The sequence below is a fragment of the Oryzias latipes genome, chromosome 6 (genome assembly GCF_002234675.1).
Source record: "Oryzias latipes chromosome 6, ASM223467v1".
In the NCBI taxonomy this organism is placed as follows: Eukaryota; Metazoa; Chordata; class Actinopteri; order Beloniformes; family Adrianichthyidae; genus Oryzias; species Oryzias latipes.
Genome location: NC_019864.2, coordinates 13,240,181 through 13,267,109, shown reverse-complemented (window position 1 = coordinate 13,267,109; position 26,929 = coordinate 13,240,181). Strand labels below are relative to the sequence as shown.

Here is a 26,929-nt window from a genome sequence, read left to right as displayed (position 1 = left end):
CTTCTGCTTTCAAATTACAGCAGCTTTACTTCTAATAGAGCAACATGGTGTTGGATGAACTGTTGGCCAGGTCCTGGTCTCACATTACAAGTCTTCTTCTCTTATAACCCTGATCATGGAGGGGGGATTATTGTTCTTCAAAAGTATCGCTAAATTAAAGTTTAAAGGTTAAACATATGTTGTCAGACTTTATCAATATGTGGTAATTCAGGGGAAATTGTTTTGCATTAAATTTGAATTTAAGATTTAATTTTCCTTTTTATTTTAACTTCTTTCACCCAAGATTTATTGCACATTAGAATACTGTATGTTTGTGCAGGTAAATCAAAATATGAAAAAAAAACTTTAGAAACTGTCTACTATTTCAGTGTCTTTAAATTGTATGCCAAAATGCTTTTTTCTCTATTAAATTACTTCACATTTTTTGTCATTCTGAAAGAAAAAATAGCTTTGCACCATCACTGCATGGGTCAAAGTCACAGTGTACAGTAGTGTTCATTAAATATGTAAATATTTCTTGCACCAAAGCTTATACTATGAAAACACCCACTCTGTCTTCTATCGATCGATCGACCGACCGACCGACCTACCTACATATAAATACACACATAAAAGGATATAAGATATAATGTAATTTAAACTCTATGAATCTAAATCCTCTCTGAACAAACAACATTCAGCTTTTTAAGTGGCAGTTTTTCTAAAACAACACAGCGCCATCTAGTGGACTTACCCTTACAGTACAAGTAAAACATAAAACCGCATTCTCTCTGGTACTGAGCACATTGTAACCCCGAAAAACAAACATTCATAAGAACAAACTGTGGCAAAATCTTAAAACATAGCCGTGATCACAATTTTGTGCAAAAATTGAGAGCATTGGTTTTTGATCCAATGTTCTGAACACGTTTTAAATATTTAGAAACCTTAACAAAAAAGCCTAACACAATTGTCTGCATTAAATAACACAAACAAAAACAGATTAAGAAGTAAACTGACCCTAAACTCTTGACCTATGACTCTGTTTCAATGAAATTGAATCCATGTCTCCCTGTCCAGTGTGTAAGCATTTGCATCGCCATGGAGATTGTAGCAGTAGGTAAAAACAATCTGATTAGTTATTAACAAAGGTGTATTTTTCCATGCCACTTAGCATACAAAGGCCTCTGTTGTCATTCTTTTAACTCACAAGAAGTGCAAGAGAGTGACGTCACAACACCTACAGCAATGTTTCTGAAGTCTGAGACGGCTCTCATGCAGGAACTCTAAGGTGTTTCAGGTTCTAAATAAACATATGGAACCACATGTGACTTTTCACCAGCTTTTGACATTCATGTTGATTTTTAGTTCTGTTTTTGTTACTGTTAATCTTATTTTTCTTATTCATTTTGTAATAAAATATATATGGGCCTAATGATAACATAACCTGAATGCTCTTTATTATTGCGCTGTCTTTAATGCCAGCTGGTAACTGGAACAACAAAAACTTGGAACATAGGTTGACATATATTATTTCAAACTCACCCTTACCAAATATTAGCAGTACATTTTAAGTTTATGGTATAAGGTATATCTGAGTATAAGTATAAATATAGAAAGTAATCTACAGACCATGTGTAGTGTAAGAAGTACTGTATACTAATTGAATACTTCTTCAGACCAAATTGGAACATTTTAAGTTTACAATATAGAGATAGTATATGAAAAGTAAAATGCAAGCATACTGCCTCACTATTATGTTGCAAAACAGAAGAGGATTTGGGCCATGGAGAAAGAACAAAAAGAGCAATGAGAAATTCCAGCATTAATCTCAGAATTCTCATTCCCCTTTTCCTTTCTCCATAGCCCTGTCATCTTCCATATTGAAGTAGGCTAAAGCTTAATAAACTTTCTTCTTTTTTCCTACGGGCAGATTAAAACACGAAAGTTAAATATGTTTTTCTATTAAAAAATCTTTTGTTAGCCTACTGACTAAGTTCATTCAGAAAGAGCAGCAAAGTAATGAAACACTTTTAAATGTACCCGTTTGTCTCTTCTTCTAAACGTTTGTCTGTTGTCATATTTTTTTTAAACTGCCTACAATTGAACAAAAAAATATTTTAAAAGCACAAAAAACTAGGAAAAAACAAGTGCACATTGACTGTGTTTCAAGTGTCTAAATATATCCTCTCTCAATAAACGAAATCAATAATTAATTTTAACTTTCGGGAATCGAACCTTTATCTCCGGCGTCCCTCTGGTCACGTCGCGTTGCGAGCCTCCGCTATTGTGACTGGATTTGGACATCCGTGAGGAGACAGACATTATTTGAAGTCTGTCTTTCTTTGTGGATTGTTTTAAATGTAAAGCTAAATCGATTTCTTGTGGCAGCTAACCTACAGAGATTTAGCAGACGCTCTGGTTACACCAAACAGTGAGTTGTTTCCATGGTAACAACGGATGAAAAATGGGGACAAAAGGCGCTTATCTATAGAGATACGGTAGAAGCACAGCATGGTCAACGGTTTTACGGTAAATAACCACTACTTTGGTTCCTTCCAGGTTTAACTTATAAATTGAAAACAGCATTTTTAATTTTTTTAAGTTTCTTACTATTTATTAATAGATATAAGTAGCCATATATTTATGTGGCGCCCCAAAACTCACAGCAGAATCTTTTGTGTCATTAGACTTTTAGCTTTAATTCAGAAGTCACAGTTTCTTATAATATCTCAAATCTTCCCATCTTCAACTTCTATGTTGTAGTTGGCTGCCTAGCTCTACGTTTAACTGTGTTTGGAACTGTAATGCTTACCGTTCTAAAACTTGAGTTGTATTGGTTTTACAGAGTGGAAGTCTGGATTTTTGGCGGAAAAAATACTTTTTGGTCAGATTCTCATAACTTTTCTAATTGGTTTTTCAACACACCACCACGTCACGGTTTTTATTAACAGAGAGAACATTTTAGTACCATCAAGCTGATCTCCTTGCGGTCTTCTCTTCAGAACAGGTTGAGGAGGCCTCTTTAGCTCTGACCCTGTCTAGCAACAAAAGACAGCTGAAATGCGATTGGTTAAATGCTCCAATGTGAAAATACGTGTCTGTCTGGAAGCAGCATAACCATCATAAACACAATAAAACGGAATGGACAGACCTTTTGGAATAATTTAATAAGTATCCATGGACAAAATATAATTACCACATGATTCTGATATTTCTTAGGCATTCAGAGAAGGCCCTGACGGCCCACTACTGCTTTTTTACCTTTTCTGCACAGCTCTTATGATTGCCTCTGTGTGGAAAAATAACTATTTTTCACCTTTATCTTTTCTAATACGTATTTTTTTTATCGAACTAAAATAGATTTTTATTTGATTCTTCTACAAATACGGAAGCTATCATCAATCGAATAGACTTTTTTATTTACATGTTTCATTTAATTCATTGATGTTGCCTCTTGTTTATTCATGTTTATTCGTGTCAATCGTATGTTGTGTTCAAGGGAGGAAAAAAATGCGGAAAAAAATCACCACCCAATCAACGCACTCCATTTATGGGCCAGTTTTTAATGACCAATAGTGAAAGAGATAAAGAGTCACGTGACCCTTGTTTTTCTGTTGACCGACACCGCTTCACACCGTTCTAGAAACATTCAGACCAGGAGACAGTTTCGAATGGCGATACGGAATAAGACTCATTCACGAAGAGAGAAGACATAATGAAATGGAAGGAGGGCTAATCTTTTGATGAAGTGACACCTAAAGAACGGCTGGTACGGCTTGTTAAACTTTGTGTAGTCTTTAATCATGATGCTAGCAATGTAGCTAGCTTAGCTAGTTACATCGAGTATTTAGCTGTATGTATGGCAGTAAATTGTTTTTCTTATGTTATAAATCGATTTCAAAAGCCAAATTAAAATGTATTTTGCTGTTTATGTGACATAGTTTATTTATTTATTTCTCCCCCTTGTGTCTTATACTAATTTTAGTGACTTGATCTGATGGCAGAAGAACGGACGCAACATTTTCTTGATTGATGCCGGACTCAAAATTTCCTCGGAAATCAGCATGAATCACAGTTGGGCTCCTAATGTCTGGGTGAAAGTAAACAGAGTGACTCATAAACTGCCACCTTTTGCTCACCGGGCAGCTGGATCATTTTTCATAGTACCGGGCGTTGATGTTCCCCACAGTGCTGGTTATCTGAGCTTCAGGCACTTTCATCACTCCAGGGTCAGGAACAGAAGAGGATGGATTTGTAGAGCTAACCACGTCAAGCAACGCGTTGGACTCCACACCAGTTGTTTGTGTTTGAACGCTTCAACCTCAAAGTGGTCAGCTGGTCTCAGTCAACATATGTCTCGCTTTAGAAGTACAGTGGACTCTTTGTCCAAGGCTGTGAGCGGGACTCAAGCTGACCTTCTGTCCATCATGTCCCGCATCAAATCTAAAGGTTCAAATGAAGCCCCAGCTAAAAGCCTGACAGGTAGTGAATCTACACCTCCCTCCACTGATGGTGCCCTTCCCTCTAAAGCAACCACAGCACCAACTCCCCCAGATCTATCTTCAGCCAGCGTTTCCACATCGGTTGCTCCAGTTGATGTGAAGGCCACTACCTCTACTCATCCTCATACATCTACTCAAGTCACTGTCACTGCTGCCATTGTAACTGTCTCCGATGCTCATGAGAAAAAGCTGAGACGCACAGTCTCCGTTGTCAAAGCTAGTTGTGCCAAGAAGCTCATCGCGCCTTCTCCACTACTAAACCACACAGAGAGCGGAAGCAGAGCTCCCAAAGAAGCCCCAGCACTTTTCCATCCCAGCACTTTCCCTGTCAGCCTCGATGAAACGTACACCTACCTTGCTCACCACATCAACACATACTTTGGGAGCGACACAAAGACTCAGGATCAGATAAAGGACATTAAAGAAGGCTTCCCATCTCTCCCCCAGGATCAACAAACTTCAAACCTCGCCCAGATTTCTAATAAACCCGCTCCAACTGCTCGCCCCACACCTCCGTCCTCCAAAAAGAGCTTCGGACAATACCTGTCATCCTCAGCCCCCACCGTTCAGGCATTTGTCGGCAGCTACATCGCTCCTTTTGTTCCTAAGTTTCGGACAAGAGAAGCCAAAAGTTCTGCAAGCGAGGAGATGAAGCATGAGGCTCTTCAAGTGAAACCGATCGAGGCAACCGTTAACAAGGAGCAGATGGGAGCAGAGGAAAAGGCCAAAAAACTTCAGCTTCAGCGGGAAAAGGTATATTTGCTAACAGAACAATCATTTATGTAGCATTCATAGTATTGTTTATATAGAAACTTTGTCAGCTTTCTCCTGACATATTTCAACTTTTTTGTTTGTTTTCAAACCTTAAAGTTTATTCAAAGAGGATATTAGCTCTTTTATTTGCTATTTAAATAAAACAACAGTATCCTGCATTTGAGATGTGTTACAGCAGGCTGCTTGTTTACATGCTGACACTGGGCAGCTGATGGATTTCTTTGTTACTTCAGTTCCGGGAATCTGCCTTCAAAAATAACTCTGTAGGATGATACATGTCTGCAGACAGCATGTATAGTGTTTATACTTAAAAAAAATAAATCCAATTTATTTTCCACCTGTTGGAACACTTAGTTTTTAGTATCACATAATTAACATTTTCACATTGAGAATTTTTTTTTTATTAAGGTGATTTGGAAATCTTTTTTAATAATTAATTTTTTTAATTTTTGAAGCATTAGCACAGTCATTTTTACAACTTATGACTTGCAGATTTGTGTGTCTGCTGAATCAATGGGATGTTTTAGCTCAGAATCCACAATTTAAAAGAACAAAATCTTTTACTTTATTGTGCGTCTTTTAGATTATTGCCAGGGTGAGCGTGGACAACCGAACGCGGGCTTTGGTCCAGGCCCTCTACAGAGCATCTGATGTTCGAGTTTACATCAGCAGGGTGGAGGATTTAAGTTACCACCTCCTGGAGTTTCCAGACACTCGTATTGTTGCAGTAAAGGTGAGAAATCCTCCCTAAAAAAATTCTATTTATGATGATTGTGCTGTGAGTTTTATCACCAGACAAAACCAACGTTAAACTCTGCTGCCAAAAATGAATGTATGTAAACAAAGATGTGTGTGAAATTACTGGAAGCTACACGTGTTGACAGTTATTAAGTCTCTACTTTGTAGTGAAATTTTAAGAATTTTAAGCCTTTAAAATGCTGCTAGCTAATAGTTAGAAAAGGCAATCTAAACCAGAACCTGCATCATAAAAATCAAACTGTTTTTTTTTTCAGAAAATGTTTTAAATCAGCTGCTGTTGTCCCCACCTTTCTGACTCAGACTCTTTTTAGTTGGAAACTGTAGTAGTTGTTTACAGAAGAACATGAATTTGCTTCAATCTGAATGAATTAAAGCAATATCCCTTTGCCCATAGGTATCTTGCAATAATAGAATGAATTATAATCTTTTGACAGGTAATTGTCCCACTGCTTTCTAAATGTAAAAAATATGACATGCTCCTCATTATTTTTGAAAATAAACAGCATAGATAATTGCATTCATATTCTGTAAATAGCCTATGAGCAGCACTATACTGTCATTCAGCTTCCAGTTTGAAGAAAATCATCAGGCGAGAAACTTTTACTTTCTATGAGTTTTAGATTAAAATGAACAAAAATGCAGCGTGTTAGGGGTTTGGTGTGAAGGACATTAAACCTGTGTGATGTTTTTCACATAATATTAGTAGTTTCTATGAGTTGTCTTTTACTTTTAACTCTGATCTCAACAAGTCCTAGCTTCTTTTAACATCTGAGTTTTACCCTAATTCATTGAACAGGAAGTTTGGTATATTTAATTTATTTTCCACTGGGGATTTTTTCCCTTTTTCTTTTTCTCAGGAGAAAGCGATTCCTTGCCTCCTGCGTTTAATGCAGGCCAACGACGCAGGCTTAAGAGCAGCAGTCAGAGAAGCTCTGGCGCTAATTGGCTATCAGAAACCGGTTCGGGGACGAGGCATCCGCGTCTTGTCCATCGATGGAGGAGGTTTAAGGTACGAGAAATAGTCATGCCTTTGATCTGTTTTTCTGGTAGAAACCCTTTATTTCTTGTGGATTAAAAACACAACTTTAACTTCTTGGACTGCATAATTCTTCAATAACTTAAATAGTGTTTGTTGCACATGCAGTCATATTAGAATGTTCGTAAAAGCAAAAGTATTTTTACAGCGCTCACAAACAACCAAAGTGTTAATTTGATGTGTTCATGACGTGGTGAAAAGCTTCAATTCTTCATGTGACGGCTCCTGGTATCACACTTATTTACTGCTTCTTGTATTTTTAGGGGACTTCTTGCTCTTCAGACTTTGCACAGATTGGAAGCACTTACTGGCAAACCCATTTACAAGCTGTTTGACTACATTTGTGGCGTCAGCACAGGTATGTTTGCCCCACTGCCCTATTTCTGTGCCCACAGCAGCATAGATGTGGATTATCCAAGCGGAGTGCAACATGCCACACACGGCGCCGGCTGGATTGACAGCACGGATCACTCAGTGACCCATTTGTTGCTCTGCTTTTACTTTGACCTAATTTTCATCAAAAGCCCACCCCCAGCCCATAAGTCGAGTTGTTTTTTATCAAAACAATCAAAAAATAACACATGAAGAGTTTCTTTTATTATGTTTAGTTTAGTTTTATAAATTGGTTAAACTGAGAATCTAATGGTTGCTAACCTTCTGTTTCCAAGTAGATTAACATTTTAGTACGTAGAAAAACCACCAGGGGGCGTGGTTTATCTTCCAAATGTCCTCAACAACTTAGTGTTTTTCCTGTCAAAGCAAATAAAGACCCTTCATTTTATACATGGAGCTCATGAGGAATTGCAGTCGCTGGTTTAAAGCTTGTTGATCTCAGGTTCTCCTCTTTCAGGCTTCATCTCCTCCAAACAGCACTGGAGCTTCGTAATCGGACCTAATTAATGTTGTCAAATAGTAATCGAATCTGTCTGGCAGATCACACGATGCTCACATATTTAATACCACTCTGGGCCTCATCTTTCTGGCTTTATTAGTATTTAGGAAAGACCATATTTGCTGGTATAACACTGGTGTGGCAAAGCAATTGTGTTGGCACTCTTTGGTTGTGACAAAGAGCAGATTTTATTTTTTTTGATAGCTACATCAGTTCCATTCTCTTCTTGTAAATATCTGATCAAAACGTAATAGTATTCCTGACAGTTAATCTTTTAGCTAATTATCTTCTTGTCAGCCTTACCCTGTAAGTGATACCTCATGGGTAATTTTACGGAAGATGCCATAAAAGCTTACAAATTTGCCAGTATGTTAAAAGCTAATCTGACACTTTGGAGTTTTACTGACTTCCTGTTATGAGTAACCCAATAATGTGGTTACTTGCCTCTGTTGGTTTCATTCTTTAAGAAGTTTGCTCTTTCTCAGGCGCCATCCTGGGCTTCATGCTCGGCGTGCATCAAATCCCCGTGAAGGACTGCGATGAGATTTACAGGAAGCTGGGATCGGACGTGTTCAAGCAAAACGTGATTGTCGGGACGATGAAGATGAGCTGGAGCCACGCTTTTTATGACAGCGAAGCATGGGAGAACATCCTCAAGTCAGTTCCACTGGATATTGCAGGCCGGTTGCTCTACTTAGACTAGCAGAAAGCAATTGCTATGTAGCCTTTCAAAATAATGGTCTTGTTTTTTTTAGTACTGCCTTTTATGATCAGTCAATCAATTTTATTAGTTATTGTTTTTGGCATTCATGCTTTATCAAATAAGGAATGCTTACATGTATCTCTAAATGACTGTAGTAAGTTTTAGAAGGGTAATATCGTCTTAATTTGAAGCAGTAAATAAATGAAACATTTCTTTTTTTGCTACAATAGAGAAAAAATGGGGTCTTGCCTCTTGGTGGAAACTTCAAGAAATCCAGAATGCCCCAAGGTGAGCTTTAGAAGATCTTTTTTTATCATGATCCCATGCTGTTCTGTTTGTCTGCTTCTTTAGGAATATTTCAAACATTTGAGGCAGTGTGCCTAAAGAAACATAAGAGCTTCAGTCCTCTGTTAGCCTCGAGGGAGCAGACATGTTTATGATCTGTCACAATGTCAGCCGCACATCAGTTCCTGTTGTTTTGTAACGAAAAGCCAGCATGAAATGTTGTGCTCTGCACCTGTAGGTGGCAGCGGTGAGCACCATTGTGAACAGGGGTCTTCCTCTAAAGGCCTATGTGTTCAGGAACTACAACCTGCTGCCAGGGGTGCGCTCGCATTACCTGGGGGGCTGCCAGCACCAGCTATGGCAGGCCACCCGAGCATCATCTGCAGCCCCTGGCTATTTCCAGGAGTTCACATTAGGGGGCGATCTGCACCAGGTCAGTCACATCGCCACCAGGCAGATTTTAGAGGGTTGCTACGATAATGAATCGCGCAGTTAATTTAAAAAAAAAAAAAATCAGTATTCAGCTAAAAACATGAGGACCTTTATGCGACACGTCAGTATGATGGCAGTCACTTCAGAGTTTATTGTTGGACATCTGGATCAGAGATGTGGAAACACATTTTCAGCCATCTTTGGTGCATGCATTAGCCATCAGAACCTGAACAAAAACCATTAGTCATTACAGATCGATCTTCTCGTCTGTTCTGCACTCAGGCACTCGGGAAGGGCAGAAGACTCGATCAAATACACACAAACACACAAAGATTGAATATGATGGTATTTTATTCTGAGTTCATAACCCCTACAGTCGGACAGTTCATCATTGTTCATTGGCTCTCAAAGAACAGCTGAATGGAGAAGATGTCAACTGCTGCTCAGCCTACAGGCTTTTGTTTATATCAGAAGGATAAGCTGTGTGCCTTGATGGGAAACTCTCAGGACTAAAGAGCCGATGAGTGGATGAACCCCTAAAAGGACAGACAAAAAGTTGCCTTTAAAGTCTGCTGAAGTGTTAAATCATTTTGCATATCTGATATCTAAACATACTATTTTCAAAAACGTTTCCAGTGGTCTCTTAATTATGATTACGCAGCTTTTAGCCAAAATCATAAAAAACCTGTGTGTCATTTTCTAGGACATAGTTTCTGCAGAGCGGCAATAGTTGGTTACAAATTCAGTTGCTTCTCCCACACTTTTGGGGAGAAGAAACCCCAACCCCCTTCCCATCATCCATAACAGAGCTCTCTGTTAACACACTCTTTATGCTAGCTTACGGCCCCTCATACCTCCAAGCTTACGTTACTGGTGCAACAAAAATGGCCGTACTTTTTTTGAGCCAGACACCAGCTCAGACGAGGAAAACAAAGACGAACATGAATCTGTTTGTCTGCAAGTGGATGCATCAGAATGGAGCGGAGCAGGACGCTTGTGCCCTACCAATGTCACAACTACAATCTTTATCACACAGCATTTTTTCACGTGGTCCTGATTTGCCACAACTTGAATAAAGAAATAATAATGTCCACCATGACGAGAACATGTTAAAGACATACTCAAAAATGCGTTTTGTTGTTTTTTTTGGGTGTAAACAAGTTGATGACGGGAAGTAGGGGAAGGGTTGCCCCATGCCAATTGTCCTGTCCACACCTCTGAGTTGAATTTCTAATGAACAACTACCGCTCTGTAGAAACTATGTCCTTAAAAAGGACACCGTTTTTTGTTGTTTTTGGTTAAAAACTGCATTTTTGCAATAAAAAAACACAAGGAACACTTTACAATAGATCAAAAGATGATGGGAGTGGGACTTTAAAAAACACAAAAAACCCTATTTTCATCAGAGTGGGTATTGAACTAATGTTCTTTTTTTTTGTTCTTTAAAAAAAGCCACTGTTTGAGTTTTATTTACTGGAAACCTGCGGTCAGTGCAGCATGCTGTCCCAATGATGTCAGGATTCCCGGGAGAAAAAGTCATCACTGTCTTTCCTCCAGATGCCCACAGATTTCTCTACTTAATTCCAGCTAAGGCAAAACAGTCAGCCTTTTGTGCGGCGAAGGGAAGAGTCGTCAAGCTGTGCGGTGAGAGCGGCGGCCAGAATTTTCCAACAAGAGTCTGAAAGAAGTTGATTTGTTCATTGATGCGTCTGTGATTTCGCCGACCGGGACGATAAAAACTACAGAGGCTCGACTGTAGATGCAGCCAATGTGGCTGAAGAGATTTGGAGTTTGGAGGAAGGAGAGCACTCTTGGTGTTATCAAAGCCTTGACATAAGCTACAGCAGCTTTGAAGAGAATGCTTTAATGGAGGGGAGGGGGGCAAAGGAGAAAAAAAAGACAAATGGAGGAGACAGAAGGAGGAGGTGTACGTTCCTCTTTAAAGCTCTCAGTTATCTTTTTCCTAAAGTCCTCAGATGTCAAGCGGGGGATGCCATGGCACTTGCGCAATGGAGAAGAGGGCACAGTTTTTTGTTTTTTTCTGCCTCGTTGCCATGGCGTCTCTTCAGGCGATGGGGTGGAATGAGTCGCTTATTATGTGCCCGATCTTGCCAGCGTTTAATGGGAGGCATAAAACCTGCGGGCCACCACCCCCGGTGTGACCTCATGAGAGCGCCGCCACGGCACGACGCTCGACAGAAAGACTTCACACGGTCGCAGATGGAGCGGGTCAGATCTGCCCTCATGGTTTTCCTCTCTAATGAATGAACAGATTTCATGCTTCTGCCCAAGAAGGCATCAAAAGCGGCTGCTGGGAGTATTCAAAGAAGAAAAAAACATGTTCAATTGCTTTTCCGATATACAGCCACAAAAAGAAAAACACTCTACAATCTTTAGTTTTTCCTTCTTCTCATTCGTCAGGCCAGTTCAGGTCAAATTGTTGCTGATGGTTGCACATTCATTACTCATGAGGGTTTTGCTCAAACAGTGCTGCAGCTTCACGACTAAAATCCGTTTTTAGTCACTTTCTCATCCCAGCTCTGTCTCACTGTGTTAAGCCTTCAGAATTTGGCTCCAGGGTTGTTGAAAGATGGATCTAAAACATCTTAGCCTTGCTGCGGGCACATTTTCCCCCTCAGATTGGAGATTGATGTTAATTTGACTAAATATGGGAAAAGAGAATAAATGTTGCAGATGCTGTTGTGCTAAATTTTAATAGGTTTTTGTTTTGTGGAGAAGCTCTGAAAGAACATGTTTGGGAATCAAAGTGGTGAGCAGCCCAGGACTTTTTTTAATTTGATCAGTAAGATGACAAAAACTTTTCTTTTCTCCATCTGACTTCTCTGGAGCTACACACACTTCCAACAGTCTCCAAACCTTTAAAGATCCACTTTATTAAAACTTCTGTTTTTGGTGATTTTAAAATCATTCTTGCGGCATTTTCTGATAATGGATGACATTTAAAAAGAAAATTGCCGTAAGGTGAAAATTGCACCATTGCTACTTTCCATTTGCAGACAAATAGACCCATGTACGTCTTCGTTTTCCCCATCTAAGCTGGCTTTTGGCTCAAAACTGTCTGGTTGGATAGCTCCAAAATGGCTCGCCATTTTTGAAATAGGTAATGTTAGGTTGGGGGTGTGAGGGGCTGTGAGCTAGCGGGGACAGTGTGTAAACAGAGAGCTCTCAGTAATGAGGACGTGGTTGCTCTGCGCCAATGATCCAACCCAAAACTCAGAGGTGAATTTATAATAAACCACTGTTGCTCTGCAGAAACTTTGTCCTAGAAAACAACCGTTTGTTTACTTTGGCTAAAAACGATGTCGTCATAATCAAAAGACCACTTTAAAATAGATCAAAGGATGATCAGAGTGGGACTTTAAGAACCGGTGAAAGGATTCTCTTGAATTTGATCTACTTCTACTTTAGGTGTTGTTTCTTTGACCTAAATCTTGTACAGGAATTGTTTGGAAGGTGAGTCAGTGTTTAGTCACACATCCAAGGAAAACAGGCATGAAAATGGAGTGAAAACTTTCCTTCAGTTGAACCAAATGATGTTTCTTTATTTTTTATTTTGTGAATCTGTGCATAAAATCAGAGAAGAACATAGACTAAATAAATGTGAAGGGGTTCTGCACTCGTCTGTACCACTCCACCTGAGTGGATACACCCAGCAGGGATGATTAATCGTTTCAATTCTGGGTGTTCATGTGTACTTGTGCGTTTCTGTGTGGGAAAAGGTGAACAACCATGGCCTGTCTTTTTTTCTTTTACCCTGCACGCCTGAGGCAAAGCTAGCAGTCTCACAGATGGATTGCATTTCTCTTCATCAGTTTATGGCAAAAGGAAGATGATTTAAACCTCATTGCGACCTTTGGGCTTTGTGAAGCCAAGAAGAGAACTAGTCAGCGTAATTGCATAATATAGCATGAAGACCTTTGACCTGAGTGGAGCTCCACACAGAGGTGTCAGTCACATCCTTGCTCATCACAATGACAACCTTTAAGGAGTCACGATTCAGTGTCAAGGAACAGACGAGCAAACATATTTTATCCCATTACAATTGAGACCTTTATCTTCCTGTCATTTCTATTATTTCTATTTTTGCCCTTAATTTTACTTTTCAGAATCAAAATAAGATTTCTCAGAATATTATTTTCTCTCAGATTTGCTAAAGTAATAAAATTAGTTACAAAAAAGGAACCTCGCGAACAAGTTTGATTTAAGTCGTAACGCAGCTCCATCCCTGTCAGAGATGCAAAGGAGAAAACCCGCTGATGCTCAGTGAAGCTGCAGTGAAAAATCCCACAGCAGACGGATGTCAAAAGCTCTCTGTCTTTTAGAATCAATCTAAACTGACTCAGGGCACTGTGTTTACCCACAGCTCACACCCCAGCAGAGATAAAGAGAGCCACAAGAAGACAATGTTTTGTGTCTGACTAATGGGAGCGGACATACTTTGGAGCATGAAATGACTTCTAGTGATCTTTATGATAGCACCTCCTTCTTAATCAAATCAGCCTCCACAGCCGCCTGAAAACCACAGTGTCAATAAGCCCACAAAAGCAGCAAGTTTTATTCATTTAACTATTCAAGGCATATATTCAAACACTTTTTCCATATTTGAAAAGGGATAGTGTGGAAAAAAGGGGGCCTCCCTTTCAGATAGTTTTCATAATAATAGCTCGTTGGCGCTGTAGCTCGTCATGAAATCTTTATTAGAAAAGGTCAGATAATGCAAATTAAAGCCCATTATTAGTTCAGCAACCTTATCCAAACAATTAGTTACTATTGTAGTTGCCAGAAGAATAAAAAATAAAAATATAGAAATATTTGTATAATTATGGTCTATGAGAACAGATCATGAAGTCTCCAAGGGTTTATAAACAACGGAGGCAGGAAAATCTTTCATTTTAAATGCTGAGTTTTCCAGGTTTTTAAAGTGCAGCGATTTATTGATGCATCTTCCAGTTGGTATTTAGGATGAAAGCTGGAGTTATGTGTCATTCATCAGCCTCTTGACTGATGTCATAAATAACAGAATTGTAGGTAATACCTTCAAGCAAGCGGTGCCTGCAGCAAGCTTTACTTTAAAAAGAATCTGTGAAATAGTACTCAAAAAAGCATTTCCTAAGTTTGGGAACTTTTTATTAATGACATGTAAGAATGCATGAACTAAAAAGGCTAGCAATATTTGGTGTAATAATTAGATTTTATGCTACTAAAATTATTTTTATCATGATCACAATTATTAAAGTAAATACATGCAAGTTGATGTATTTTACTGACATCAAAATACAATTATGTTACATTATGAGTTAAATACATTTACTTTTTTCTTAAATTAGAACATTAATAGCTAAAACATAATTTCAGTCTTTGGAATGGATGGATTTAAAATTTTGTCTCTCTTGTCCTTTCATTGCAAAAAAGCCAAAGTTCTTCTACATTACAACAAAAATGATTATATTACTTAAACTTTAAAGAGGCAGATCTGTATGAGATAATGTAAAATGCTGAGGGGGGGGGGGGGGGGGGGCATAATTTTTGTTGGAAAACTGACTATATTTAAAAATGATATTCAGCAGCCATTATGTAAATCAGACATTAGAGCATTAGAACTCTTGTCTGTTCTCCTTAAATCAATTAAGAAGACATAATTGTGTATTTCACAAAGGCAAAATTCAAGTGGAATTGAACCCTTAAGAGATTAATTGTGTACAAATGGCTGCATCAGAAAGGGGTCTAATCAATGGAAATGAACTTCACCTCACTCATTTTCCTTATATGGTGCACAACTTGAGTTGTAGGTATTTTTACACAGAACTTTTTTTTTTTAAAGCTACAGTATAAAAATAAAAAAGTGGTTACTCAAATGTGTCATTTTTTGCACTGCATTTTTAAATAAAAATGTGTAAATCGTCAGCATTTCCTTTTGCCCCCTTCAGTAAATCAAGATCCTTTAAGCCATTCTTCCAACAGCACAGGGTGCCTCCAGTGTCAAGTAGCAGACTCTCCTTTGAGGCCGTGGTTTTTCTGAGCCGCTTCCCTGAAATGGAGACCAGCCGTGGCACTCAGCCACCAGCGTATACGACCATGGCACAGTTGGCTTCAAGTGTCACATGGGTTGGCACATGGTGTATGGTCGTCCGCTGTTCCTGTGAAACTCGCCTGCGGCCGTCAGCACAAAGAACACATAACTGGACCCTGGCTGTCACCATAATTGCCAACGGGTTTGGAAAATGGAGCCTCGCAGAGTGGCGTGAGCGATAAGAAAACTGCCTAGCTGTTTTTCTTCCCAGCTGGGTTCATCTTATGTCCCTCTGCAGCAAGTTGCTCCAAGTCTCTATTAGGAGCAATTCTAATCCAAAAAGCTTTTTTTTCTTTGACTCATTTCTTGTTCCTGCTGGGGCCTAATGACATGCTTTGGAGAAAGGGCTACCTCAGCACTTCTTTCAGGCTTTGTGGTGGCGTGAATCCCTCTTTGTAGGACTCCAATCTTAGCCACCCTCTCATGCGCTGGCTGCCTCTTGAACTAATACTCCCATAAGAACAACATCGCTGAAAATGACAGACAATGGTCTGAATCCATCTTTTTCAAAAGTTCTTTGAGAACCACTCAGGAGTGACCTTGTTGGAAGTCCACACTTGAAAGCAGGCTTAGGAGAATCTGTCAAAGTTTTAAATGTTCGCAGTAAGACATACTTTTTTTGAGGTATTTATTTTTTGCTACATTTTGGATGGTCCTGCACCTCTGTCTCTTTAGATTATGAGCAAACTTTAGTCTCCCTCACTTTCTGTTCTAAATGGCTGTAAGAGAGCTGGTGTATACCGGAAAGATGAGCCGACCCCTCCCGTATTCCCAGAGTGTGTGAACCAGTGCAGCATACTCCCTGTTCCACCCACTGCATTATATGCATCGACTAAACGAGGGATATTCTTTCCATCAAACATCCACGTACGTGCAGACGCATAACAGGCGTTCATCTCTCCACGGTGTCCCAAGACACTTACACTCCCCCCCCAGCCCCCCCCCCTCTCTTTAATGAGAACTGGCCCTTGTGTGTTTGATCCTGCTGCCAGCTCGCAGCCCCGCGGCCCCTCAGCCTCATGCCTATTCAACAATCCCCACAGACGCTCCAGTTGCTCCCCCACTGCTTTGAGTACAATATGGATACAAATTAAAAGCACTCCTGTGTGGTTTTTTGGTGTATTTCAAAGCAAGTCTAGGAGGAAATTGAGGCTTCCCGGCTATGTATTGGAGCTTCTGTATTTGTACGTTCATATGGTGTTTCTGCAGAAACCTGCAAGTAAAGTGTCCTCTACCGGTTTGTGTGCAGGACGGAGGCCTGCTGATCAACAACCCCACGGCCCTTGCTATCCATGAGTGCAAATGCCTGTGGCCCGACACGCCCGTGGAGTGTGTGGTCTCTCTCGGCACGGGCCGCTTCGAAACCCCCGGGAAGAACAATGCCACATACACCAGTCTGAAAACCAAACTCACCAACGTAATCAGCAGTGCCACAGACACAGAGGGTAAGCAGCGCTAATGAATGCTTATTTTATGAATATATTCTGATTTGTCTTGAGTGGTAAAGAAACTAGAAATGTACAGTTTCTGTTTTTGATATTTTTTGAAAAATGTGTTTAACACTTTTGTTTCCTAAAGTACTAAAACTGGTCTTTTAATTATGATGATTTTTAGCCAAAATCCTAAAACTTGTGTCGTTTTTGAGGATATAGTTTCTGCAGAGCAGGGCTTCTCATTCCTTTTCCTTGAGATCTACCACCCGACTGTTTTCCAGTTCTCTCGGCTCTGCTAGCTGTTGATTAGCTCAATCAGATGTCTCCACATTCTGACTGATTGAACACACCTGGTCCAGGTAATCAGCAGCAAGCAGTGCAGGGAGAGCTGGAAAACAGACAGGGTGGTAGATCTTGAAGACTAGGAATGAGTAGGGTTGCTCAAGAGTGACAGTGGTTCATTGGAGATTTGCCTCTGAGTTGTGGGCAGTGTAAGCCTTACCCCACTTGCCATCATCCCTTTGTTTACACTCTATCCCACTAGCTTACAGCCCCTTACAACCCCAATCTAACATTACGGGTGCAACAAAAAGTGCAGGCAATATGCCAGCAAGATGCCAGGTCGGACAAGGAAAATGAAAACATGCATGGATCTAGTTGTCCACAAGAGAATACATCAGGATAGAGCAGAGCAGGGATCTGACTGTAGCACCTACGTCACAGCTACAAGCTTTTTCATTCAGCATTTTTTCGTTTGCCCCTGATTCTCAACAATTTGAGTAAAGACGTATTCAGAAATGCAATTTTGAGCTTAATTTTCTGTAAATGTGTCCACCATCATTAGAAAAATGCCACAAGAAAATTAAAACACCAAAACCATCATTTTCATTAAAGTGGTCTTTAAGGATGCATCAGTCTCGTGTCTAATAACAGCTTTGCTCATCATCAAAGTCCAAAATTGTGCATTTATTTTATATGATTAAAATAGAAAAAGATAAAGTAAACAGAGTAATATTTGGACTATTTGTTTACCAATAAGATGGCTTATACCCTTAAGGGGCAGACCGCTTCCTGTTATCACTGATAAAGGGAGCTCTCCACATTGACTTAGTCTCAGATTGATCTCATGGTGGTGCTGTGCAGCACTGCTTTCATGTCCTTATCACCTCCTAACATGGTCCCTTCTGCTGGGCCTGAATTTGGTTCTGCCTCCTCCCTGCTGCTGCATGGAAGCAGTTTTGTCACCCAGATGAGATGCCCCTTTAACACTGGTTCAATCTTGGAAAACACCCCGCAGTTTGTTGGTGAACTTTGTTGTTCAAAAACATTAGCTGTACTGTTTTTTTTAAATATTTTTATCTGGACTGATAAAGTAAAGAGAGCTCCAGACATTTCCCCTTGTTGTTTTCATTCTAACTTTTTAGCTTTTTTTGTCGTTAAATCAAAAATATTTATGTTTAAAACATTATATTTAAGTTGTAACTGTGCTCATAAGTATTTTTGGTTTTACTACACATATACACATACTACACAATACTAAGGCTATTTCCTGGCCTATATAAGAGATTGTAGCACGGAGCTAAATGTGGTGGGATATATAACTGACCTACTATTGGTCAAAAGTATCAACACATCCCAACTATCAAAGTAATTGTTTCCAGTTCAAGATGGAAAATTCCAATAAATGGCTTGTAATAATACTAAAATTTTGTATTTGCAACTATCCTTTTATTTCACAGTGCAACTAGACATTACTCTCAATTTTATTGAAAATGAATGAGACATCAGAGTGGTCTCAAACTTCTGATGGACTGTGTGTCATACGTAATGATATTTGGATCATTTTCATTCCAGAGTGAGCATGTGTGGGGAAATCTTGTAAATGCGTGTTTTGTATTTATCAACCTGACATGTACTTTTTTTGGGTTTAAATAAAGTGGTCATTCATGAAGCCCACAGCTTCTATTACTGTATTTAACGCAAATCAGGAAGTTGCATATGTTGCAGTACCTCCAAAGACCACTGGAGGCAGGTGTCAGATGAGTCTGATTCTGTTTTGACTCTCACACTAAACCTCTGAACATTCTTGCATCTGAAGCTTTATTGACGTCTATTAGGGTTTTTGCTGTTATCCGTGATATCTCTGGGGTAAAAAGACTGGATTGTTTTTATTTTGCTACAACTCACATTGGCACATTTCTAGGAGCGGGGCTTTTTGATGAGCCCAGTGCAGCCAACAGAGCTTCAGGTGTCACTTTGTCCACTCCAACCAATATTTACTGAATGTTTTGGTGTTAGGCAAAACTCCAGTCCCACTTCAGGTCCTGTTTTTATCATGCAGAATCCATCGACTGAGAGATCATCTATCCAGTTACTACATGCCTGTCCTCACACTGCTTTATTATGGTAGCTGTTTAAAAAGAAGTTGATTGAATTTACCCTGAAAAGAACAACTGTTGTCGTTGGTGCTCGACTACTAGTAGAATATGTTATATTCATGTTTAAACACATGTAGGTGGAGAGAACAATCCACTATTGTTTAGATAATCCTTCATAATCTCATTTAGATTAAGAAACAACTCTTCAGCTATAAAATGAAAAGGGTTTTAGCACACCATTTTTTTTAAACCTTGCTTTGAAATGGTTTTTGTTCTCAGGAATTTTGTTGTCGCTGCTTTCCCTTTCTGTGAACTTGTCGGTGTTAAACATTTCAAGATGCAGCGATTGGCGATGAACAGTCGATAACGCTCTGTTCATATTCTCAAGATAAGCTTCTACAGTCTTGTTCAGGCGGGTTTGCATGCTGGTAATTTAAAACCAATCATGCAAATCAAACAAAAACAGCTCTGACTGACAAGCCAGGCATCTTCTGTCAGAACTACCTCACACTCTGAGCCTCAGGCGTTTACTTTGGTTCCAAACGTAACGCTGTGTGAGAGCTGACAGACCATGAATGCCCTTCGCCGCTGCAAAGCAGTGGATACATGTTTATACCCTCTGGAACATGTTTCTTACCTGTGTGGTCTTTTGACGTTCCTTTTGTCCTCCAGAGGTTCACGCCATGCTGGACGCCTTCCTTCCTCCCAACACCTACTTCCGCTTCAACCCATTCCTTAACGAAGACATCTCCATGGATGAGAGCCGCCATGAGAAGCTGAACCTACTCCAGGCAGAGGGCCTCCGGTATTTGGAGAGAAACGAAGAAAAGATTAAAAAGGTTGCAGCCATTCTCACGCGAGAGAAAACCGCTATCCAGAGGATGACTGAGTGGGCCAGACTTAAGGCTGACATGTACCAGCATCTGCCTTTCAAGGCATAGATCCACACAAGTTCCCATTTTACAGCAAAATCGTTCACTATGTGTGAATATAAAATAATAAAATAATACTTTGTTTTACTACAGGCTAGAGAAACACTGTATGAAGGCACTAATCAAACCACTTGATTTTTAGTTCTACTTGGATACTTTATTTTGAAAGTAACATCGGTTTTAGGAAGTTGTAAGTTTTACCTCAAACATTTTAGGTAATGATCTGATTATTCTTGATATTTATTAATACTCTTGAAGAATTTTACCAACAAATGTTAATTTACCTTAAATACTGGCTATACATTATATTAAGAGAGACAAAAACTATGAGCATTTTTGGTTTATGTGCTGATATTCCCTACAAGTTCAGGCTCTGCCTCCTCAGTAAAGTAACTACCGGTAGATGTTTTAAAAATCTTTATCATTACTTTACTGATGAGTTTAACTGCTGTTGAGAAGTATACTTTTTCTTCTCGCAAATTCTTTTTTTCAAAATAAAACACTTTTAAATGTTTAACTTTGCTTTCAAAGGTTGTAAAATCCTCACAAACCTGTTTGTCCCATTTTTCACACCTATGTGTAGATAGACTATAAAATGAAGTGTAAAAAGTGACTTTCAGTTTGTAACACTGGAAAACAGAAAAATTAACAATGTTAATGGTTAAAGATAAATTATTTATGATTTTTTTACGAAAGTGTATACAATAAAGATGCAGCTAACCATAAACTTTGTTTAAAGCGTTTGTGGTTGTAGTATTACATATACTATAACTTTCATTTAAAAGAAGAATCGCAGTGGTGAGACCGTCCAGAGGATGTTTGGTTGTTTTAACTCTCCGGCATTTAGAGCTCAGTTGTTTGAGCCGTTTGTGTGTTCTCGTTGATGTTGCCTGGTGGATTCCCTGCAGGCTCCTCACTTGTTCTATTCTGCACCTTCAGCATGCACCCCCCATGCACCCATTCCCTTTGATGCCTTTTCACAAAAGCTTCTCCGTCTACCTTGAAGTCTTGTGTTTGTGTCCTTGAACTATGATGTGTTCCGTTATCACGTTGGATTTATTTTAAAGGATGTTTTTTTAAATTGTTTAAAGTTGTTGCAGGACTTTCAATAGTGAAAAAGTAGCATTGATTTCCTGCTCCATGCTTTTGATGAAAGTATACTGGAAATATGCTTTTTCCAGGCTTTAAAGTACTGTTTAACACAATGTCAGTCACTCATGAGGGACCTGCAAAAAGGCAATTGCAGAAATCATCTAAATTCATGGAATTTCCCTTTTTTTTTTCTTGTTGGCTTTGTGTCAAAACGGTTTAAGAATGTAATTAAACCCATCACTCAACCCTACTGTATTCTGCCTCCTAATTATTATGTAATGGGGGGATAAGGGTGTTGGTGTCCCTCACAGTTTGGGGATCCTCCCAAGTTCAAACAAAACTTTATTGTACTTTTTTGAGTCATCATTATCACTCTGACTCTTAAGTCAAACATTTCTCATCTGCAGAGTGACCGTACTTGTTTCCTGTCTTTTTTTTTAAAACTTCTATCTCAAATATATGCTGAAAGCAGGGCCGCATTTGTCAGTGGAATGCTATTCCCGGCCTCATCCCTGAGCTGCCTGTCATAAGCAGGAGTTAGGTGAGATGAGATGGCAGTTCAAGGCTGGTCTCAGGCACAGCCAAGCAACTCTGCTGATCCAGTGATGGATCGCGGCTCCCTCCAGCGTAAACAAGGTCCGCTGTCAGCCCCCCCCCCCATCACCACATAAACACTGAGGGGGATGCAGGCATCTAGGCTCTTTACATTCAAAATTCTTGTTTTATTTGAAGTGAGACTTCAAAAGAAGTAGTATGTAGAAATAAATACTTTCAATCTTATTAAGAATTCCCTGGAGAGTCATAGGATCTCATATTTTCTGCTAAAGCTAGTTAGTGAGATGAATTTTTATTTTGTCAGGTTTCACTTGGCTGCATTAATAGTCCTGCTAAATGAAATGGCACTTGCTTCCCACCAAACTTTTTGCTGTCTTCTTAAGACCGATTTGTTTTTTTTTTTTGCTCTAGTGGTCCTTATTTGACAGTAGCTTGACAAGACAGGGTGAAGGAGGAAGAGGAGTGACATAGTGAAGGGTGACAGGCTGAGATTCAAACCCACTCTGACTGCAGTGTGGACTTACAGCCTCAGCACACCATGCACCCGCAGAAGCATCTAAATCCACAATCTGCTCTAGGCAATTTATATACATTTCTTATCAACTGCAATGGCTGGAAAACTGCTGAATCACTCTGTACTTTGTGAGGAATTTTTTTTTTTACTTTAGTTTGTATCTACTGAATAAGATTTAGAAGTCCTTTATTTGTCCCTCAATTGGAAAAGTGGTGGAAATTAAGAATAGCAATAACCTTGTTCTAATATTAATTGGGAAAAGGGCTATTAGTAATAAAATTAAGAAAAAAATATATTATTAAAATAAAATAAAGGGCCACATTCTTACACTTTTGCAACCTCAAGCAATCATATTTAAAGTTGAGTTTTTTTCGATGCCTGAATTTATTTCCATGAATAAAAAAATCACTTTTGTTTTTGCTTTTATGTAAATTTTGTAATTTTGGTGCCAAATGGGTATGATGGACGTTTGCATCAATAGGCATCAAGGGCTCAAAAGAATTGAAAAAGTTGTGCATTATACATGACACTGGATCTGAGGTAAATTGCAAATCTAAAATAACTCAAGAGTCAAAATGTAAAAAAAAAAAGAAATGTAGAATTTGCATGAATCACTGTACTGTAGGATTATGTGGAAGATTATATGAAATGTTACAAGTCAAGTTCCATTAGTTTTCACACATCTAGGAGTGTGAAATTTGTTCTCTGCATTTGACCCATCCCCTGGGGGAGCGGTGAGCTGCAGACAGCTTGGGAACCATTTGGTGGTTTAACTCCCCAATCCAACACTTCAATGCTGAGTGTCAAGCACGGAAGCATTGGGTCCCATTTTTAGAGTCTTTGGTATGACCCGGCCGTGGATTTGCAGGACGTTCCAGTGTCAGGGTGGACACTCTACCACAAGGCCAATGAGCTGAGTTACTCATTTTATTGTCTATATCTTAAAAAACAACAAAAAACGTAAAACATTTCACAAAAAAAAGTATTAATAAAAAGATTTCAAAATAACCTTTATTTAAATTTACAGCAAAATGTCTTAAACATGTTTGTGTTGCTGTAAATATTTGCAACATCAGGGTGTTTTTGTTTTTCCTTTAACACCTCTGAGTTACAGAAAATTCTCCAGTTTTCTCAGTTCTGAATAAAGTCAGTACTTGTCAGGTTTGTGCTTTCGCTGTTGTGAACATGGTTAAACACAGACGCCAAAGGCTGCCACAGAGACGCAACAATGTCATTACTCAGCACTCTGAGATGATGTGATCACATCTGAGTCATGAACCTGTTGCCCAGTGGTAATTACATCACTAATTTGATTTCTTTCTCACCTTCGGTAAAATTGCTACACATCAAACGTAAACAAAGCATTCCATCTCTGCCTGGGAGTTAGGAGTCAGTAGCTCTGTCATCTGGTTTGCTGCTATTTTCCCACCTTAGCTTTCATCTCTTCTTCCTCTGGGGGCGTGCTCCTCAGTTCCATTTTTCAATCAGCTTCTGAGGGAAATTAACCCAACTCATTTGCACTTAATTAGTTTTAGGGAAGCGGATGATATGGGGGGAATGTACAAAGAGCTTATGACAAGGGCAAGGTCAATTTGTGGTTGTCTTGTTAATGTGGTTGGCATAACATGAAGACTGGTGAATAAATAACAGAAAAAGAGCTCAGGTGTGACTCGATCTCTTCACTTTACAGAGCATGATGCTTTTGGATCCCGATAGCAGACGACTTCCCGCTTCCTCTCTAATAGGGTTTTGCAATTTAAGTGCCATATTCTAAAGTGTTGTGCCCTTGAACCCATAAAGAATAATTCCTTCCGAGTATTTGACAGATTTAATCCATGGGGAAATTATAGGAATATTAAAATGAGTTTGAAGACATTTAGTTTTAACTGGAGGCGATAAAATGAGAGGCATTCCCCAGTGAGGCACATTCAGGTGAGGAGCTTCAGGTCCTTTCGAGAAAAGCTTTGATTTTGAAGGAACTAGTGGTATTGTTTCTTACTTTTCAAAAGGATTAAAAAGATGATGGAGGGGACTAAAATACTTTAAACAAGTGTCATGTTGAAAGACTTGAACCCTTTAAAATTGTATTTTTTGTGTTGTTTATAACTATGCACCATCCTCCTACATATTTTCCACAAAGTACATGAACCCAACCGCGATTTAATGTTTTTAACATGTTATTGTGAAAATTTTCTTGTAATGGAGGACATTTATGAGAAAAAAACAAGCCTTAAAGGTTGTGTCTGAGAATTGTTGGTTTGTTGTGAATCAGGAGCAGATGAAATAATGCAGCTGGAAAAAGCTTGTAGGTGTGACATAGAAGCTACTGTGGCGAGCCACAAGCTTCCCGCTCCTCTCCATTCTGATGCTTTCGTTTCCCTGTTTGAGCTGGAACCAGGCTCAAACTGTACGGCTGGATATCTGAAATATTGCTCACCAATAAGTGGAAGACATGAAAACAAATGGATGATGGGAAATGGGGACGGGCTTACTCAGCTCTGCCCTCAACTCAGGTGAATTTCTTATGAACTACTGCTGCTCTGCAGAGACTATGTCCAAGAAAACAACACAGGTCATTTGATTTAGGCTAAAAATAGCATGATTATAATAATTGAAAAAAAGCCACTGGGAACGATATAGAATAGAAAAGGAAATCTTTATTTGTTTTTTTCTATAGCATTTTCCCCAGAAAGAATCACAGTGCTTTCCAAAATTACAGCATAAAATCAAGCCAAAACACAGAGGGCTGAAAAGAAAAATCCAATATTAATGATAAAACTTAAAACATAGTAAAACACAGTAAAAACATGGTACATACTAGATGAAAAATAATCAAAATGGTACTTTAAAGTAAGATTTCTTGGGAAGACCATTTTCTTACCCCTTTGGCAGATAGATTTTAAAGAAAAATCTGCCTATGGGGTAAGAATAACTTATTTCTAAGGGGCCTGTTTTTGCAGTGTAGACAGTTGGATTAATGTTTCTAAATATTTCTGTCTCTAAAAAGCAAGTGCACTTCAAAAGCCACATAAACACCTCTTTTAATTGTTGATCTATTGGCATTTATGCAACAATTCTGTGACAAACATGGTTCTAAAACAGCTGGACATTAGCCCACCGTGGAGGAGTTACATAAAAAAATGAAATGTTTATGATTTTGGGGTTTTGGCGCTAGAATTAAGATTAAACCTTATATTTAATTTCCTGACCCTAAATCCACCAAAAATATCAATTATTAAAGTGCTGCTCCCTGCTGTTGTAGTCCACAAAAATGACATTGCAAAGCTTTCAAAGGGCAACTTTTAGTTCGTTTAAAGCTCAAACTTATCCAGCTGTTGCCCATCTGCCTGAATCCCATGAAATATGTTGTTTTTGTGAAACAGTTCGTTAGGATGCTTCTGTGCCTGGAGGAGGCCGCCGCTCATCAGCAGCGGCGCTGCAGCGCGCACGGTGGGATTGCGCGCGCAGCCGCGCGCCCCCGCCTGCGTGAGGGGAGCAGAGGAGAGGAGAGAGGAGCGAGGCAGAGGAAGCAAGTGCAAGGAGTGAGGCTGTCGAGCGGGACGTAAACACGGAGCTGAGGACCAGACTTCAGCAGGTAAGACGCACCGAATCCCAGCTGCTGTCGCGGGCGGACCGGCGTCCTGACAGGTGTTAAGTCCAAACAGATGCAGCTCCTCCTCCACCCGAGCTGGATGCTGGAGCATGTCGATCTTCTCTGCTCCTTTCTCAGCATTAGAGCGCGCTCGGGTTTTATTGTACTGCATTCCACTTATGTGTTACTGAGGGGAAACTTTGTGCCAAATGAGATGAAACGCAGGAGGATGTTGGATGCTGAAAAGACACTAGTGTTGGATCTTTATTTAAAAAAACACGTATTTCAGCAGATAACAAATTGTACAGGTCAGCTAGAAAGAAGACTTTTTTGTGTTTTTACTATGTTGATGAAATGCTGTCTTAATGCACAAAATCCCTCATGTCATATAAGCTGATTTGCTGCTGGGATGTATAAGTCCTGCCATGCTCATATCCCAACCCACACTTGTTTGGTTTGACTTCCTTTGACCAGGCTCCGGTCTGGCAATAATTGCCCCCCATGAGGTGTCATCACTTATATCTCCTGACATTTTTATCACCCATCCATGGTAAAAGAAGAAAAAAAAATCATCCAATCCTAAGCCTTACCCCCCTTCCACCTCCTCCTCCTCCTCTTTTTTTCAGTGTGCCCCTCAATCAAAGCTTCAGTCAAGGAGGGGATCTCACCATCATTACAACAACACCCAGCTCACCCTCCTCTGCTCATCACACACACACATGCCTTGAGTGCACACTTTCGCTCTCTGTTCAGTTGGGCAAATGAATACAATGCTAATGACCTCTGCTGTATTGTCTCCAGCTCGTCTGCTCTCTGAAAAGGCTGACACACTTTCTTTTTAGAAATGTTTATTCACTCTCACCACACCGTGTTTTAATCTGTTTAAGACAATAACAATATGTCTGTCCCACCATATGCCTTGTTTTTTTTATTTTTTGGTTTAATGCAAAAACTGGTGGCAAATTGTGGCGTTCGCT

General features: G+C 39.5%; 3 protein-coding genes across 8 annotated transcripts in view; 2 read left to right on the top strand and 1 right to left on the bottom strand.

The window, feature by feature from the left end:
• dnah5 (dynein axonemal heavy chain 5) overlaps positions 1-2,401 on the bottom strand; it is a 60,952-nt gene extending 58,551 nt beyond the window's left edge. For all 3 annotated transcript variants that reach the window (XM_023955674.1, XM_020703879.2, XM_023955675.1), the window contains exon 1: positions 2,218-2,401. In XM_023955674.1, coding sequence (XP_023811442.1) covers positions 2,218-2,304 — 87 coding nt within the window. In that variant the 5' untranslated portion in view covers positions 2,305-2,401. The remainder of the gene's footprint in view (positions 1-2,217) is intronic.
• Positions 2,402-2,427: 26 nt separating this feature from the next.
• On the top strand, positions 2,428-21,541 carry LOC101171662 (calcium-independent phospholipase A2-gamma). Of its 3 annotated transcripts, XM_011475937.3 has the most exons (11): positions 2,435-2,511; positions 3,626-3,751; positions 3,968-5,237; positions 5,842-5,991; positions 6,875-7,026; positions 7,317-7,411; positions 8,431-8,602; positions 8,879-8,936; positions 9,172-9,366; positions 16,706-16,901; positions 19,940-21,541. In XM_011475937.3, the coding sequence occupies exons 3-11, from the start codon at positions 4,047-4,049 to the stop codon at positions 20,206-20,208; spliced, it is 2,478 nt and encodes an 825-aa protein (XP_011474239.1). In that variant the 5' UTR covers positions 2,435-2,511; positions 3,626-3,751; positions 3,968-4,046; the 3' UTR covers positions 20,209-21,541. The 3 variants fall into 3 exon arrangements, with proteins under 3 accessions (XP_020559541.1, XP_011474239.1, XP_023811444.1); XM_020703882.1 differs by lacking the exon at positions 3,626-3,751 and having other exon boundaries at positions 2,428-2,511; XM_023955676.1 differs by lacking the exon at positions 2,435-2,511 and having other exon boundaries at positions 3,582-3,751.
• Positions 21,542-25,845: 4,304 nt separating this feature from the next.
• The window catches only part of LOC101171409 (neuronal cell adhesion molecule), a 76,436-nt gene continuing 75,352 nt past the window's right edge, over positions 25,846-26,929 (top strand). For both annotated transcript variants that reach the window (XM_020703869.2, XM_020703865.2), the window contains exon 1: positions 25,846-25,955. The gene's annotated coding sequence lies outside the window, so the exon portion shown is untranslated. The remainder of the gene's footprint in view (positions 25,956-26,929) is intronic.

What these genes read in the sequence shown, in the direction of transcription:
- LOC101171662 (XM_020703882.1), top strand. Translation starts at nt 4,047, where the DNA reads ATGAATCACAGTTGGGCTCCTAATGTCTGGGTGAAAGTAAACAGAGTG. An exon ending in TTCAGCTTCAGCGGGAAAAG is followed by an intron (nt 5,238 to 5,841) that starts GTATATTTGCTA and finishes TGCGTCTTTTAG; the next exon opens with ATTATTGCCAGGGTGAGCGT. An exon ending in CAGTGCCACAGACACAGAGG is followed by an intron (nt 16,902 to 19,939) that starts GTAAGCAGCGCT and finishes TTTGTCCTCCAG; the next exon opens with AGGTTCACGCCATGCTGGAC.